This window comes from Myxine glutinosa, chromosome 11 (genome assembly GCF_964187855.1).
Source record: "Myxine glutinosa chromosome 11, kmMyxGlut1.1, whole genome shotgun sequence".
In the NCBI taxonomy this organism is placed as follows: Eukaryota; Metazoa; Chordata; class Myxini; order Myxiniformes; family Myxinidae; genus Myxine; species Myxine glutinosa.
In genome coordinates, this window is record NC_136271.1 from 45,342,547 (window position 1) to 45,360,556 (window position 18,010).

The 18,010-nt window shown below is 42.4% G+C and overlaps 1 protein-coding gene across 1 annotated transcript in view; it reads left to right on the forward strand.

Moving 5' to 3' along the window:
- DLST (dihydrolipoamide S-succinyltransferase) overlaps window positions 1-18,010 on the forward strand; it is a 68,359-nt gene that overhangs the window by 22,674 nt on the left and 27,675 nt on the right. Inside the window, exons 10-12 of the mRNA XM_068130586.2 lie at window positions 8,054-8,139; window positions 16,474-16,571; window positions 17,183-17,313. Coding sequence (XP_067986687.2) covers window positions 8,054-8,139; window positions 16,474-16,571; window positions 17,183-17,313 — 315 coding nt within the window. The remainder of the gene's footprint in view (window positions 1-8,053; window positions 8,140-16,473; window positions 16,572-17,182; window positions 17,314-18,010) is intronic.

Consider the following 18,010-nt stretch of genomic DNA (forward strand, 5'->3'; position numbering starts at 1 on the left):
TGCAGGTACATGTAACAGCGCGTTCTGAGTATAAATAACGTAACAGCGCGTTCATGTCTGCCCCTTGGTTTAAGATGCACAATGCATTCCGTTTTAAAACTCACAATAGTTCCAATCAGCAAGATTTTCTTTACTATTTTCCCATATCATCTATGCCTAATACACATCCATACATGCAGCACAATTTATATGCTGATAAAATTCAAGTTTATATATATATATATAAATCCATGAGCAGAGTATTCTGGGAAGTCAGTGTAAGACCTCTCCCAAATTTGGATAATTTTGTACTCCCTCATTTCCTTTTATGAAGCTCATATCCATAAATAGCTGTTATTCTCATATAAATTCTATCAAAATGGAATCCCCAAATTACTCACAATTTTACTATGAATGAATAGCTGCTCATAACCCAGCACATCAAATCTTTATATTCCATCTCCCTTGACAAAAGAGATAATGTTCATAATCAAATTTTATTTCTATTTTATTTTACGGATTCTCTGCATATTCAATCCCATCCACATAAAACTATCCATTTCCAGACAGGCACACTGTCGGTGTCAACAATCTTGTAAGATTGATACACAAAACAATAAAAACACTAACATTGACACACAAAAATACACACACACCTGCATTATGCGTATTTGTTTGCGTTGGAACTATTATTTACAGATCAAGATGGGTGTCAATTTTATTTCAATTTCATAAAATTTGTCCTTCAATTTTAGAAATGCTAATACACAAATGGACCAAAAGCTTATTCTTAGAAAACCCCTATGATGTCACATTGAAATTACCCTTTCAGTTCCCACAATAATTTATCCAAATTTGACTACACACCCATTTGCATGTCAGTCGACCACTGACCAATCAATCATGCGGAACACTAGTCCGAAATTCCCACCTGATCATCATGTGACTCTTGTCACTTAGTTTCAAAAATTTGCAAAGCAATTGTTCCAACTTTGTAAATTTAAAATTGTGTGCCCAACATAAAAGATCCAATTTCGGCATGTGATCAATTAATTACTAATTTGCTTACAAGCAAAAGAAAAAATGAATAATTCTTGCTCCGAAAACTTTTCAGACCCAAGAATCATTGACAGTTATTCATGTTTGTCCAGTAATCGAATCTGTTGAGGCCAATCATCATTTGGGATTTGCAGCAATGAAGGCCTAATCATTGTCTGAGGTACCGGTACGTACTGGTACCCTTGATCTTGGTTTGCCCCATGACCTTGTCCTCCTGTTGACATACGGACATCTTCTTCTCCAATGTCCCATCTTTCCACACTCGAAACACCGGTTTCTGTTGTTTCCTGGTCTGTGCACCTGTGCATTTGTATTGCTGGGCTGCATCTCTACATTCCTGAGTTGCCACTGCAATCTCTCGTTGTCTCCTGAAACACGAAAAAATTCTCTGTACCGTCCTTTTTTGGGGAGACAACTGGAAATCAGATGGGACAACCGTCACTTTCATTCCTAATTTCGAGGGCAGTTGTGCATTTGTCTCCTGCACTGTATCCTGTATCCTTTTTATTTTAAGTTCTAGATCCGTTATCCGTTCTTGCTGTTCCCGTTGTCTGGATTCACCATCCCAAAGATGGAATGCAAGCCAGTCTACCGTTAGATTCTGTCTCTTCCTGGCTTTCAATATTTGTTCCAATCTTTCCAATCGACTTCGCTCAAATGTACCATCTCTTGGAAACTCCTTATCATGTCCCTTTGTCCACAAATACCAATTCTCGACCTGCCTTATAGCTTCTGCACCATAACGGTCGTACATATGATGTGTACAAGTACCTTTTGGTGGACTCTCTGGTTGTCCTTGTGTATTCTTGCAGGCTCCATTTCCCATTCTGCCTTTTATCAAAGTAGCGTTGGATGTGTTGTAGTTTGTTCCTCTAAAGCTTCACTCGTACCTCCAGGAAGGGTCTCTCCACCTGTTCACACGGTGATTTCCAGAGAATCTCCCTCAGCCGTGGCTTTTGCACAATCCAATCTCACAGATCAGTATTTGCAGATGAGCCGGAGGGTCAGTATGAAATGGGTGAATCCTCAGGTGTCCGCTCTGTTGACGGGGAAATCACACAATGGTAACCGCACATATATATCTGTATATAAACTCACCACCTTGCTCAATTTTCCCAGGTTGTCTCCACATTGATAATATCTCGCAAAGATATCAAAGCTTCTTTCTTGAGACCGCATTTTCATCAATCAAACAATCAATATATTCAATTCAATTTATTCAGTTCAATTTATTCAGTTAAATTTATTCACTTAAATTCAATCAATTAGATTCAATCAATCGACAATTCAATGAATTATTCAATTTCAATTAATTCATCAATATTCATCAATAAATCAAATTAATCACTTTGGATGTCTCTTTGCATAGGCCCTTTCCCCAATGATGTCAGGACAGGTCCATCCATTGACTGAGATCGAATTTCATCGGTCGTCACCTCGGGTTCGTACCTCATGTCAATTGATGAATCACCGTCCTGTCCTAGGGTCATATCTGACATATTTTCCCATTTTGCCTGGTCTCCACAAATTTTCTTTGCAACCACTAAAGGCAACTCATCCTTCATTCGTGAGACAGCCAAAATGGATGGCAGATATTAAAGTTCATTGGGAAAAATATCTCATCATTTTTTCTTTTAATAGTATCCAAAATCTCTTGGCAATATAAATTTCGTAAAACTCCTGAAATAAGACTGTAAAATTTCTTCAATCATGCTAAATTTTGAAACTCCATCGCTTGTAATACCCAATTTATCCCATAGGGCTTGAAAGTTCTTTCCCAAGTTCATGCAGCATTCTGCATTTGAACCCTATGATATCATTCATAATAATCATCATGATTTTATAGTCATGGTCCTATCATAATCATCTATTTAAAACGAACATTTCCTTTATCACCGCAGCTATGTGGTATAATCAACAATAGAATAAAACTGTACATAGCAACAGGCTACCTCATGGCTACTTAGTATACCTATTGACAATAAGTCATAACAATATCGAATAATCACTGAACAATTCAAAAATCGCTTCCCCTGCTCCAGCCGCAGCATCCGTGATATTTGTTTGCTCATTCACTATTCCTGATTCGTCATCAAGGATCTCCATCATCACACAGCGTACTTAATTCCGCATTCTAATGAGAATTCAACAGGATTTTACGACTCAAAGGAAAAGAACGAGCAGACCTTTTGCAGGATGATCGTTACAAAAATCGTTACATATATTAAAGTATTTATGATGTCGACAAATCATATCTTAATTCTTACAAGATTTTGGTTCTTTGAATAAATCACAGCACCGGGAGAACCAGCTCCAAAAATGGATCTTTGTGTTTATTCAGCACCCTAGTAATTGGTTCTTTGTGTACTAATTACACAGCACCCAGGCCCCGCTCATATGGATCTTTGTGCAGCGCTACACAGCACCTGAGCAAAAGGGGTTTCATCTACATTTTCCCTATCTGGTGTACCATCCGTGATATTTGTCTGCTCATTCACTATTCCTGATTCGTCATCAAGGATCTCCATCATCACACAGCGTACTTAATTCCGCTTTTTAATGAGAATTCAACAGGAATTTACGACTCAAAGGAAAAGAACGAGCAGACCTTTTGCAGGACGATAACTGGAATTAGTCGTGAAAATATATCCAAATACACAAAAATACACACCCACACAAATAAACAACATTTATTCCGTTTAACAGAACAAACATTTCCTCTATCATGACATGCATGTCTTCAAAATTATATGCCCAAGAGAAAAGTAAAATTAATTAAAACTGCGGGCAGTGATGATCCGGGGACCATACCGCTCCATCCTGATTGGACGAGTGCGTGCTAGAGTCGTTAACAACGACAGTCCAGATCCGATTGTTCAAAATTTCAACTCAATCGATCGAAAAATGAACGCAGGGATGCATTTTAAAGGTGCAGTGGCACTAACTGAGTTGCCACGAATATGGCCACGAAATTGCCAATATGGCCATCGCAAAATATTTTCCTTAATCAATTGGCTCATAGCATAACCAATCTGCAAGTATTTCATCCGAAGATGTATCTCTGAGGAATTTTAATTAAATAAGTCATTTATAAATCAACGAGTTAATTTATTAAATGATTAATCAATAAATCAATATTTTCCTTGACAGCCACATCACTTGGTCAGTGTCATGTCCAAATATCAGCTTCCTTACTCAAAAGGTGCCTGAGTTAATGTAATGTAATTACTGTAATAAGATTACTGCAATTACTGTAATGATTACTGTAATTACTGTAATTACCGGAACTGTAATTACTGTAATTACCTCAGGTAATTACTGTAATGTAATTACTGTAATGTAATAAGAAATGTAATTAATTAAATAAGTACTTCATTAATCGTTAATAATGAAATAATTCCTGAATTCTCATTCGATTCACTTGACATTCGAATGTCCCCAAAACGTTGGAGCAAAACGTTGCAACAACGAAAGTGAAACGTTGTAGCGACGTTGTGGAAACGTCAGCAAAACCCAACATTTAAATGGTCCCAAACGTTTCGACAACAAATGGTCACAAGTCATTATCACATTGCAATGACCTCTAAACATTCCTAAACCAATATCCCATTAAAAAATCCCATTAAAATCCCATATTTTGTCACCCTTTGCATTGTTGAAAGCAATTAATTCCATAACTTAATATTACCTCTGGTTTATATATACTAGGGCGTGCCCGCACGTACGTGCTCGCCCGTACGTGCTTGCAAAAAAACATGCGTGCAAACAACAACAACAAAACTTTGAAACCACGTGGCAGTAACGACCACAGAACCACCCTCCTATTTGCATGGAATGGTTTGGTCCATTCGCAAAGCCTAAACGAACGACCACAGAACCACCCTCCTATTTACATGGAATGGTTTGGTCCATTCGCAAAGCCAAAACGAACGACCACAGAACCACCCTCCTATTTGCATGGAATGGTTTGGTCCATTCGCAAAGCCAAAACGAACGACCACAGAACCACCCTCCTATTTGCATGGAATGGTTTGGTCCATTCGCAAAGCCAAAACGAACGACCACAGAACCACCCTCCTATTTGCATGGAATGGTTTGGTCCATTCGCAAAGCCAAAACGAACGACCACAGAACCACCCTCCTATTTGCATGGAATGGTTTGGTCCATTCGCAAAGCCAAAACGAACAACCACAGAACCACCCTCCTATTTGCATGGAATGGTTTGGTCCATTCGCAAAGCCAAAACGAACGACCACAGAACCACCCTCCTATTTGCATGGAATGGTTTGGTCCATTCGCAAAGCCAAAACGAACGACCACAGAACCCCCCTTCTATTTACATGCAATGGTTCGGTCCATCCGCAGAGCCAAAGCGAACGGCTTGCGAGTACGGTGACCATACCTTGGGACCCCCTTGTCCGATTAATTTCAAACCTTGACAAATTTTCCATTCCTTCCCTTCCTGATCTTTCGATGTAGGGCTGGGTTCTTTTTTTAGGATCATGTTGCATCGAGCATTATTTTCCAAAACAGTGTGAACATTAACCCACACCAAAACCTCTGACATCCCACCATTAACACCTATTGTAAGCGTGCCGAATCAGTAAGCATCACCCCTTCTATGAGCCTCGACCAGAGGGTGGTTGTTACTCACAAACACCATTTCCTGTAATTATCTCTCACTAGGGCATGCCCGTACTATATATATATCTAAAATTATATCCCCCGCCGAGCAAGTCGCTGGCTCCAAGTCGAGTGCTTTGAACAAAAAAAAGAAGTACTCTAAACGGTGGTTTTTTATTCAACCGTGAAGCATGTCTCAAAGGCTTCTTGATGGACCTGGACAAAATTTGATGCAATTTTTTTTCTCAATCGCCATCTTTCATCATAATTCTGGACCGGCATGAGGGGGGGTTGTCTGTCATGAATTTATAGGCATGGCGGGAAAACTGAAAAAAATTATTTATTTAAAACGGGTGTACACGATTGTACACGTGTACGGACGGACCTTACCGAACCGGCAAACAAGTCGCTTCATGCACATCAGTGGTGCGTTTCTTCGTGGCGCGTGTCAGAAGAATTACACAGCGCAGGAAAAATACGTATTTACAGAAATCGTTAAAAAAAAACTCGGATAATCGCTAAAATCGTTGTGGCCGGTGTACCATATTGGAAATATATATATATATAAATATAATTCCGTTTCCCGGTTCCCTGTCGCTCGCCGAGCGCCGAGCAAGTCAAGTGCTTCGAACAAGTGCAAAAAAAAAAAGTAGTACTTTATCCGTGTGCGGGTGGGTAAACGAGTGTACCGGCCTTACACGTCCTGGAAGCAAGCGGTCGCAAGGTGCACACTTGCTCCGTTTGCTTCCAGGTTACAGTAAGGCCCTTTAATAACCAGCGCAAAAATACGTATTTACAGAAATCATTTAGAAAAAAAAACGAATAAATTGCTACAGTCGTTTATCGAAATCCCATTCGTGATGGCTCACGCCACCTATATCGCGGCATCGGTGCGCAAAGAAGCCCCAGACCACCTGCTCCCCCATGTATGTACCCATAACTTCCAAGTTCGTAAATCATATTGGACCAAACAAGACACACTCACCTTTTAAAGACTTGTTTGTGTCCAGTTGATGTCAGCGGTGCCTCCAAGATTGTCAGGGAATTTGTAGTGGGGGACTCACAGGACTCCAATGACCGGACACAGGTTACAAAAGGTCTAGTTTATTAAACTGTATTCACTTCATCCAATTACCAAAATGATACCGCATAATATAATGGATCAGGTTAACTCTTTTCGCTGGTCCTTCTCGTTCATCCGACACTCCCGTTCGGTCAGCGCTTCACGTAGCAAGTACTCTCGACTCCAGCCGCAGCTCCCGCTTATATGGACCAACTCGACTTAATCCTCTGTCCGCTGAACTCGTAATCTCTTCTCCGCTGACGTTACTGGTCGCCTTCCTGGCGCCAGCTAGCCCCCCCTGTTGTGAGTTCCATTTATCAAACAATAGGGGGGTGCTCCAGCCTGGGGCTGTGACCAGGTGTTTCAAGAGATTATCATGTTCGTGCACATTCCTAACTCATTTACAAACTCGTCCTTCACAGAGTTTGCATGTAAAATGTATTTGCTTTGTTACCAGGTTAATTAATAAGTTACCAGTGCCAATTAATAAGTTACGCTGAGTTACACTTCCACAGTTGTCAATAGTTTTGTCAAGGTCGTTTATTTTTATTTTCTGATTTAAAAGGACATATTAAATTCTGAATAAAAAACAAAGGTTCTGTAATATTAATAGTGAAATAAAGAATTGTGGAGACCAAATACTTTTGTCAATTTCAACAACTTATTTTTTCAGAAAATTGTGAGTTATTTGAAAAAAGTGCAAGGGTGCCAATATTTTTGACCACGACTGTAAATACCAAACAAGAGAAGGAATGTACTTGAAATGGACATGAAAAGAGCAGAGGGAAAAATATGATAACCTGTAATTAAGACTAAGGAAGTGGGTTAAGGAGGTTCAGGATGGAGGATGACCTGAGATTGGTGGTGCACTGCTCGTGTCAACTTTAATTCCTGGAAGGAGGAGTGGGGTTGAACTTGCACCAGGGAGGGGAGGTGGTCCCACAGGCTGAAAACAGAGGGGGTGGGGGGGGGGGGGGGGGGCGAAGAAGAGGTGAGCAGCGAGTCTGGACTTTGAGAGTTTAACCAGGAGGGCACCACTGGAACATTGTGTGCATCCTGGAGGATCTGGATGTCTGAGGACTTAAATAACAGAGGGAGCAAAACCAGAAGGTGGGGATAGAAATCGTAGGTCACCCACCAATCAGCCTGTGATGGGAGAGCAACAGGCCTTGTACATCTGCTGCTGTTACCAAGCTCGTGCAGTTATCTATATTTTGACCTGTTAGGTTTCATTGTGCAAATCTGCAATTGTTTTAAAAGGCTCGTGCAGAAACAGCACATCATGAAACATCATCAATGTAATTTCCTTTTTGAATCCTCTCTGGCAGTCGCTGACATCAAGGTGACGCCTGGGGTTTCAGCATCGGTGACTGCCTCCGACTTGGCGGTCATGGGTTCCCGCTCAGAGCACCGCGTGAGTCATTACTTGTACCTTTGCCAGCCCCCACTTGCCTTACGACTTTTTGTGCAGATTTCCACAACCATGAGATGCATTCAATTTGCACATCGTTACCTGAATAATTTTAATGAGCAAACTGCCTGGTTGTAATTCATCTTTCACTGAAATCCTAAATGTTCAATTATTTTGGAGTCCAATTGAGCATCTCTCAGGGTTCTATCTACATTTTATAGAATAGCAATTACTGCCTTTACTGGAGTGGTGAATGGGACAACTACTTGTATTATTGTATTTGAGAGTATCGGAAGATTTAAGTCTCTTATTTAATTGCTCCTTGTGGTTTTTTTTTTTTGGTTTTTTTTTTTCCCCATCTTATTTGCAAGCTGTGTACTAAAATATATGTATATTCAGCCTCTTTTGCCATCTATTTTTTCCTGCTTTACTACAACTTTAGATTCTATAAATGTAAAAATAGGGGCAATGCCCCATGACTCACCTGGTGGAACCAGGGAACCATTGATAGGCGTGGATGACGCACAAAATATTGTTACGTTTGTGGGGGTAGGCGACAAATACCTAATAGTCCAGCAGAACTTTGAGGTAACCTTGCACTAAAGGTCCCACAATGGTTTTTTCTTGATTTTGCATCTTCAGACCATGTAGAATCAGAAACCCGAGGGTGCCAAGCTGGCACCCTTGAGCGTTTTGCAGAAATCGCAGGTTGCCAAGGTAACCATACCCATCGATTTGTGTGTAAATAATAAACACGAAATCTGCATATATTAGCAACTATAGCTTCCCTGATATTGATTAATATGTCAATTTATAAGTTTTCTGACATGAGGAATCCGTTGGACACATTATTCTGATGATTGAAGGTCAAGGTCATATTACAATGTCAAGGTCACACCAAAAATATGATAATTCGAACATTGTTTTATTGTTAAAACTAAATATTTCACCACACTGAGTAGTGTTATGGTGTTCTAAAGTGTACATAAAATGTCACCAGTTGTAGATACAACTTAAACACTAGATATTTAAACGAAAACTTTATAATGTTGACACGAAAATAAGTGTTTATAAGTCCGACCATAAGGGCAACATATTATTACGAAGCTAAATATGAGTCTAAAGCACGGAAAAGTTCAGCGGTCAGCCCAACACAATTTGCTCAAATATGATAAAGCTCTTAATTGTTATTACAATATGAGCATCAACGGTTTTATATACATGTATATTATATAATAATAATAATAATTCATTTATTTTGTATAGCGCTTTTCCAGAAGCCCAAAGGCGCTTTGACAGAGTGGAAAACATAATGCATAACAATACATGAAAACAACAATTGCAAAAAGACAAGAATCAAGAAAACAAACAGCAGCGATATACGGCATATATATAAGACAAGAATCAAAAAGACAAGACAAGAATCAATAGGGAAATATTTAAAGCAAAAGGAGGGAGAAGGAGAAGAGATAGTCAGGGGTTAAATGCTGTGGGTTGAATGTTGAATGCAGCGTTGAACAGGTGGGTCTTTAGTGATGTTTTGAATGTGGTGAGTGAGGAGGAGTCTCTGATGGTGTGAGGTAGTGAGTTCCAGAGGGTGGGAGCAGCGATGGAGAAGGCCCTGTCCCCCCAGGATCTGAATTTGGTCCGGATGGAGGGGGTCAGGAGGTTGGTACCAGCAGAGCGGAGGTTGCGGGTGGGAGTGTGTCTGGAGAGGAGGTCAGCCAGGTAGGATGGGGCCAGGTTATGGAGGGCTTTGTATGTCAAGAGGAGGATTTTGTACTGGATTCTCTGGGGGATGGGGAGCCAGTGAAGCTTGTAAAGGACGGGGGTGATGTGGTCACGGGTCCGGGAATGAGTGAGTAGACGGGCAGCGGAGTTCTGAATGTATTGGAGTTTATTAGTGATTTTTGAGGGTGAACCATAGAGGAGGCTATTGCAGTAGTCCAGACGGGAGGTGATGAAGGCGTGGATGAGGGTTTCTGCAGCCGTGGAGGAGAGGGATGAGCGGAGACGGGCAATGTTTTTCAGGTGAAAGAAGGCTGACTTTGTGATCTGTTTAGTGTATTTGTCGAAGGAAAGGGTTTGGTCAAAGATGACGCCAAGATTCCGGATGTGAGGGGAGGTGGATACTGGGATACCGTCGATGTTGAGGGCAAAGTTATGGGTGGATTTTGTGAGCGTTTTTGGGCCAATGATGATTATTTCAGATTTATCACAGTTAAGCTTGAGGAAGTTGATTTGAAGCCAGGATTTTATTTCAGTGATGCAGTTTGTCAGGATAGAGTGGGTGTCGGTGGAGACGGACTTGGTGGAGATGAAAAGCTGGATGTCATCGGCGAAGCAGTGGAATTTGAGACCATGACGGCGGATTAAGTGACCGAGCGGGGACAGGTAAAGGATGAAGAGGAGGGGGCCAAGAACTGAACCTTGGGGGACACCTTGGGGGAGGGGAGCAGTGGGGGATTTGCAGTTATTGATGGAGATGAACTGGCATCTGTCAGAGAGGTATGATTTAATCCAAGAGAGGGCAGTGCCGGTGACGTTAAAGGTGGATTCAAGTCGGGTGAGGAGGATAGTGTGATCGATGGTGTCAAAGGCAGCGCTGAGGTCGAGGAGGACGAGAATGTTGAGGTTGCCAGCGTCAGAGGAGAGGAGAAGGTCGTTGGTGATTTTGAGGAGAGCAGTTTCAGTACTGTGGTTGGAGCGGAATCCGGATTGGAATGTTTCATACAAGTTATTGGCAGAGAGATGATGTTTGAGTTGAGTGGCTACAGCGCGTTCCAAAACTTTTGACAGAAAGGGTAGGTTGGAGATGGGTCTGAAGTTGTTTAGGGTGTCAGGGTTTAGACCAGGTTTTTTTAGAATGGGGGTAACAGCAGCAATTTTGAGGGAAGGTGGGACGATGCCTGTAGACAGGGAGGAGTTTATTGTTGCAATGATAAGTGGAGAGAGAGCAGGGAGGGAGGCTTTGACAAAGCTGGAGGGGATGGGGTCAAGAGTGCAGGTGGCAGTTTTCATTCCTATGAGGAGTTCAGAGAGGTCAGTAGGAGAGATTGGGGAGAACCGAGACAGGGGATGGCAGGACAAGGGGGGGCAGGTGGTTGGAGGGGGAGCGGGTGCGGCGGTGGTCAAGCTGTTGTAGATGTTGTCAATTTTGCGTTGGAAGAAAGAGAGGAAGGAGATGCAGTTGTCTACTGTGAATGACTGGGTGGTGGTGTTCAGGGGGCGGAGGAGTTTGTTTATTGTCGAGAAGAGTGCTTTTGGGTTTCCGGAGCCAGAGTGGATAATTTGAGAGTAGTAGGCAGAGCGGGCGCGGGAGAGGGCATCTTTGTAGTGTTGTATGTGGTCCTTGTAGGCTTGGGAGTGAACTGTGAGACCCGTTTTATTGCGGAGTCGGTATATGTACAGTCGGTACTGTTTATTACCCCCCCCCCGCCCCCCCCCCCCCCCACCTGGGATTTCAGCAAAATGTGAGATAAGCGATGCCGTAATAAGCAGCACAAATAAGGTATTTGTGCTGTGTATGATAATGTTTTTCAGCGTCCTAGTTTAATCAGTTTATCACGTTAATTGTTTATAATTCTGCATTTACATCTTCCTCATCAGGTACGTCCGGCACTATCATTTTAGTACGTTCATTACAACAGTCCAATCCACCTTCACAATGACAGAATATTGTGCAGGGCAACATTGAAGATGAACATGAACACCTTGATGACTTGCAGTTTTCGCAAGTGCACTTGATCTGTTTGAGTATGTCATCCGGTGCAGATGCTGTGTCCTGTGGAACCATTACAGGTTGCAAAGTTTTGTTCTCTGTATCTCTGTTCTCATATCTACCGTTTGCCTGCCAGCATGTGAGCAGCACCTCCAAAAGCACTTTCAATGACATCTGACAGCCCAGTATCTGCCATCAGGGTTCCGACACACCCAATGAAGTTCATTATGAAGTGCATACCTTCCAAACGTAGAATGAAGTTCTGGAATCGTTCTGGGTATGCCCATGTAATCTTCACTGCTACTTTATAAAGTTGCTGGTCACATGTGAATACTACTATATTTTGTCCGACTGATTTCATAAGCCTCTCTGCCTCTAGCATAGCTGTTAACATAGTGTCTGGGTCAGATGGCTTCATATCAATCAAAGGCGTGTAGGCACATGTGGTTGCTGGCCTTACCGTGTGACCCTCGTGTCTATTCAAAACGCTATTGAATCCATTCCACTCTGGACATGCCTTGCCCCCTACTATTTGTGATAGAAAGTCGAAGTCCCTCAAATATGCCCTCTGGAGTGCGATCACCTGTGTTGCGAGGATTTTTAGGGATAAAATCGACCTCTTTGCTCTACTCAGTGGCATATCTGGCTTCTTCAGCCCATTATATCTCTGGACTGAAACATCGTCATCCACTTGTACAGTCATTTCATATTTCGTAACGCGGCGTATTGTTTCTGGCCCTGCTGTTTCATTTGCTTTGGCGCACGTTTGTGTTAGAAGCATTGCAAGTGCGTGCGTCGATTGCAAGCCGTTCTGACTAGAAATGTTCGCATCAAAGTTGTCCACAATAACTTGTACAAGGCCTGCTCTCTCTTGTGATACATGGACAAGTCCTCTGGTAGTGACTTCTTTTGATGCAATGGCTGCAGATTTGCGGAACCTCAACACTTCATCGTATGAGCACACGACACCGAACTTATATAACTTTTGAATTAGTTATTTTTCTTTTATCAGTCCACCAATTGTAACTTGCAATGGTGTGGGGGTTTTGGTTAGGAGATTCGTAATCATATTGCAAATCATTATCACCGGTAGTTTCTGAGTAGTGCCAGGTAGCAGTTTGGTGAGAAGATCCATCATAGTTTGGCTTGTGTATTCATCTGCTAAATCAGTGTTCATTTGACAATGATATATTTCTTTGTGGTGCGGAATCGTCTTAGTATCGCTTTTCACGTGCTTCACCACTTTTCTAATTTTCATCATCGCAGGCAATAGCTTGTTCTAAGTCATCATCGTCATCATCAGGAACCATATTGAAGACATCTTTGGCTTTATCACGGAACACAAGTATACTTGCAATGCCTGTTGCTGTAAAAACGAGGAGATCGTCTGTGAAATGCATAGACACTGCACTCAGTAATGTTCGTTTTGACATGCCGGATTGACGGTGCCTCCAAAGCTTTGGTAAAGTTTGTATATTTCTGTTGAATTTCTTATGCGCGATCGATCCGCACCTATATCTGAAACCAGTTTGCCATAAGCTGCATCTACTATTAATGGTCCATGAACTTCAGTAGCACGTGTCGCTGCAAGCTGTACCGATTTGGGTGCCATAAATTTAGTCTTGCAGTCATAGTGATACATAGCGTCTGCTGCATGCAGATCACTGACAGCTCCTTCTATTCTCACTAATACTTCATTAGCCCATTGATCTGCACGCGCGTGACAATTGTCCAGTATTGCTGTCTTGAATGGTTTATGATGGATACGATCAGCAGTTCTACACAAGACTACCCGCCGCTTCTGGCGATTCGGATTTTTCTTATCTTGTTCACATGGCGTTCCACAAAAGATGCAGTCTCTCCTGAATTCAAAACTACGAAGGTCAGAGCGACATTGACGTTTTCCGTGAGGTAGTGGGGAAACAGAGCGAGATTCTGATTTCCGTAATCTATTTAGATGAGATTTTGAAGTATATGAAGAAACGCAGTTTTTGTGATAGTGCATTGTGAAATTGGAATCATCGGAGAAGTTATTTGCGATGTCGACATGCAAACCATCGTCTCTAAGTTTGCTTACATCGATAATAATACTTGATATCCGTCGTTCTGTGCAAACTGATAGCGGCTGATTGGGATGACTGCAGGCATCAACTCTGCTGAATACACACTCCATGCTTATTATCTGAAAATACAGGAAAGCACGAATTAACAATGTGAAGACCGCTGTTATTATTTTTGGCGTAACTTTGACATTGTAATATGACCTTGACCTTCAATCATCAACATAATGTGTCCACTTTATGTACACTTTAGAACATTATAACACTACTCAGTGTGGTGAAATATTTAGTTTTAACAATAAAACAGTGTTCGAATTATCTTATTTTTGGTGTGACCTTGACATTGCAATATGACCTTGACCTTCAATCATCAACAATCAACATACTGTGTCCAACGGATTCCTCGTGTTAGAAAACATACAAATTGACATATTAATCAATATCAGGGCAGCTATAGTTGCTAATATATGCAGATTTCGTTGTTATTATTTACACCCAAATCGATGGGAATGGTTACCTTGGTAACCCGCGATTTCTGCAAAACGCTCAAGGGTGCCAGCTTGGCACCCTCAAGTTTCTGATTCTACATGGTCTGAAGATGCAAAATCAAGAAAAAACCATTGTGGGACCTTTAGTGCAAGGTTCAGCTAAAAATCCCTATTTAGCTGCCGGACTATAAGGAAATTCAGGAATGTATAGTTTAGTATGGACCGTGTGACGAGGAAGAAGAAGCCATCTAGTTCTACATCAGCAGGGTAAATGTTCAGGATAAGAGCGTTTGCATGTCGCCATAAGGAGCGTGGCTTTGTGCTAATTAATTCTAGGGCTTAAAGATGAATTCCCCCATGTGTAATTTGCCCTCTGTGATCTTCCCTCTGTCTTTATTACAATTAAAAGCCCGCCAAACAACAACAGCGATGTAATGGACTTATTCGCTCACAACGCCGCCACGGCTAACCAACAAACAGCTATGAAAGCCCGACAAAATGCCAGCACATTTGCCAATCGGCAAGTAATCCCCGACGTCATCCGAACATTCCCGAACAGAAATTAGACTCCATCCTCCCCCCCCCCCCCCCCCCCCGGACGACTCATGATGGGGAGGCCACACCTCAAGCTTCGTGACTGGTTAAGAAGCCATGAGTGATGAACAGAGCTCAGTGATTGGACAGAGTGTAACGTCAGCAGGGGAACATTCGAGAGTTAGGAGAGCAGGGAGAAGCCGTCTCACCATCTTGGTCTCTTCTGGTCCTGCCGTTCGTTGGAGGCAGTCGCTTCTTCTGGTCTTGGCTGCGTGGCAGATGGTCGCTCCTCTCGTGCATACTCGTGCCGAGAACCTTCGGAGCATTGTGGAGTTTTTGCAACGTTGGAGGAGGGGGGTGTTGTTGGACTGTGGTGTCTTTCGGGGGAGCTGGGGCCGCGTTGCGCTTTGCGGTGGAAACGAGGAAGGGTTGTTTGAGTGCCTGCTCGTGCCTGGGCGTTTTCTGATGCGCGGTTTCGGCGCCATTATCGGAGTGTGTCCCGTGCAAGCAGCTACACCGGCAGCAACGACCAACGCGCCCTCGACACACTTTGGGCTGAGGGTCAGCCCTACAGTAAGGGAAGTTATTTTTATTCATCTTTCCCCATTGTTTGTATATGAGTCTGAGCGGAGACGTCTCATTTAGATAGTAGTTTCACCATAACGTTCATTTTTTATTCCTTGCTTCATTCTAATAAATTGATTTGTGTTGCATTTTCAACGGTGTCGTGTTTGTGTCTGTGGGGCTCGGATTAACCCCGTGTCGGCCGTCCAATTAGGTAAGGCATCGGGCTTTCCCGCGCGCGTGAAAAGATAATCCCGCCAAGGTTTGAAGTACGCCTTCTCGTTTCAGTTCGAAGTACGTAAAGCTTGTTTCGGTCATCCGTCACCCAAAGGTCTTAACCCCAGGAACGCGACAATATGTAAATTAGCTGATGGTTTGGCCAAGCTTGTGGAAGCACCATGTGGAGATGTTTCTTACCAAGTTACATCTAAATTAGGTGAACACTTTTATAGAAGTCAAAAGTAGAGATCCTAGAATCGTAATGACCTTTGACCTTTAAATTGACCGACTTAATATGCAATTTTTTGATGGGATTCCCAAGGCATCAGGAGACCATGATCCTCAGATGTTGTACAAAGTTTGAAAATAGGACGATTAGTTTTAGCATCACTGGTGACGAAGGTTGTGGTCAGGTTTCATAGAAATCATGTCTAGTTCAGAGAAGAAAGCAAATATCTATTTTGGGGAGGTCAAACCTGGACCCACTTTGACCACCCTTTTCGACCCTGACTTTTTTTCTTTTTTTTTACGGCATGAACAAACAGTACATCACGGGTGATAAATGTTGTGGACAAGTTTCATCGAAATTGTGTGTGTAGTTTCAGAGAAGATCTCAGTGTTTACATACTGACTCACTGACGGACACCGCGTGATGCTAATACCTCACCTGAACGATGTTCCAGGTGAGCTAAAAATGTGTTTGAAGCAAGATGACATTGATTGTGCAATTATCCGTAACTTATTTTGTCAGGTGCGGATGTCCAGAATGCGGCAGCGGACAGCGGAACGTTTAAAGGAAGCACAGACCACTTGTGCTTTGCTAACAACCTTCAACGAGTTGGACATGAGGTTAGTGGTGTGTGATTCTCTGAGGAGGTTGAAGATTACATGGCAGCTATTTCAAGGTGGTATAGATGTCAAGGTTTAGTTGATGTGTGTCTGTTTTGTTTATCGTCCTCACACCATTAGGCACACAGTAAAGTTGCCGAGGCAGTTTCATTGGCTAGGGTTACAATCCTGGACAGGTCGCTACTCCGATGCATGATACTCGACTGAGTGTACAGGAATTCGTAATCGATTCAGGGTGCCTGAGATAACTGCCCTACTTTGCGAAAGACACCGTGCGGTCTTTAACGCCTACGACTAATGCTGGCAGTGGAAGACAAGACGCGCAGTTTAACATCCATCCGAGGGTTGGCACACAAATTGATGCCTCACCCAGCCTGCGAAACATGAACATGACAGTTTATAGCTATTTTGAAATTCGAAGACAGCTCAGAGGAGATTGTGCATACCTCTAAGATATCCTGTTAACCCTCTTAGTTTACATGTAGTTGGCTGCAGATGGTGTTCATAGCAGGAAGAATATGTTGGGATATTGGATCACTCTCAGCCTGTTCCCCAACGGTGTGTAGTTCGTGAGAATTGAGCACTCCTTGCAATGCCTGACCCTCTTGCAGCAGTGTGATGGAGTTGCGCAATCGATATAAAGATACGTTCTTGAAGAAGCATGGCATCAAGCTGGGTTTCATGTCTGCATTCGTTCATGCCGCCTGCTACGCCCTGCAGCATGAACCTGTTGTTAATGCAGGTGAGATTAATACGTTGGCATCCTGAATTACTATGGCTTAAAAAAGTACAAATTTTGGTTTTGCAAGTTCGCTCGTTGGTAGTTAGTAATTATTGGTCTCTAGTTTAAATCTAATTTGCATGGTTGAGGTGCAACACTTATTAATAATCCTTTGATAAGCAATTTGAACTTTCCATGTATTCATAATAATGGTTTCTGCCAGCAAAATTGTGAAGAGGGGAAGGGGTCCAGAGTGGTCGGTGAGGGTTTAATCTTTTTGAATGCCAAATTCGGTACTCCAATCAATGGTGGCATTTCAGCCAACATTCGTGAATTTGGCCTCCTGTCATCTGCCTGAAGGTCCACTAACATTGAGTGGTGCAGACATGGATCATTTCAACTATAGCCCAGTGATTATACATGAAATTACAAAGTCATGGAATCCATCATCTCTGCTGAGGTCTTTTCTCTTTTTCAAACAGCCTGATCTCTTGACCATCAGTTTGGATTCTGTCCCATTCATTCCACTCTGGATATGCTCAGCAATGGCCGGAAAGCCTAAATGTCAAACGAGGTTAGGACCGTGTCATTGGATGTAGCTCAGGCATTTGACTCAACCTGGCATCCTGCTTTGCTTAGCACTAAGCTTGCTGTCTGCAACAACAACTTCACACTTTTTTTTCCTTTTTTTTCGATACAAGATCGAGGCTCGTGTAAG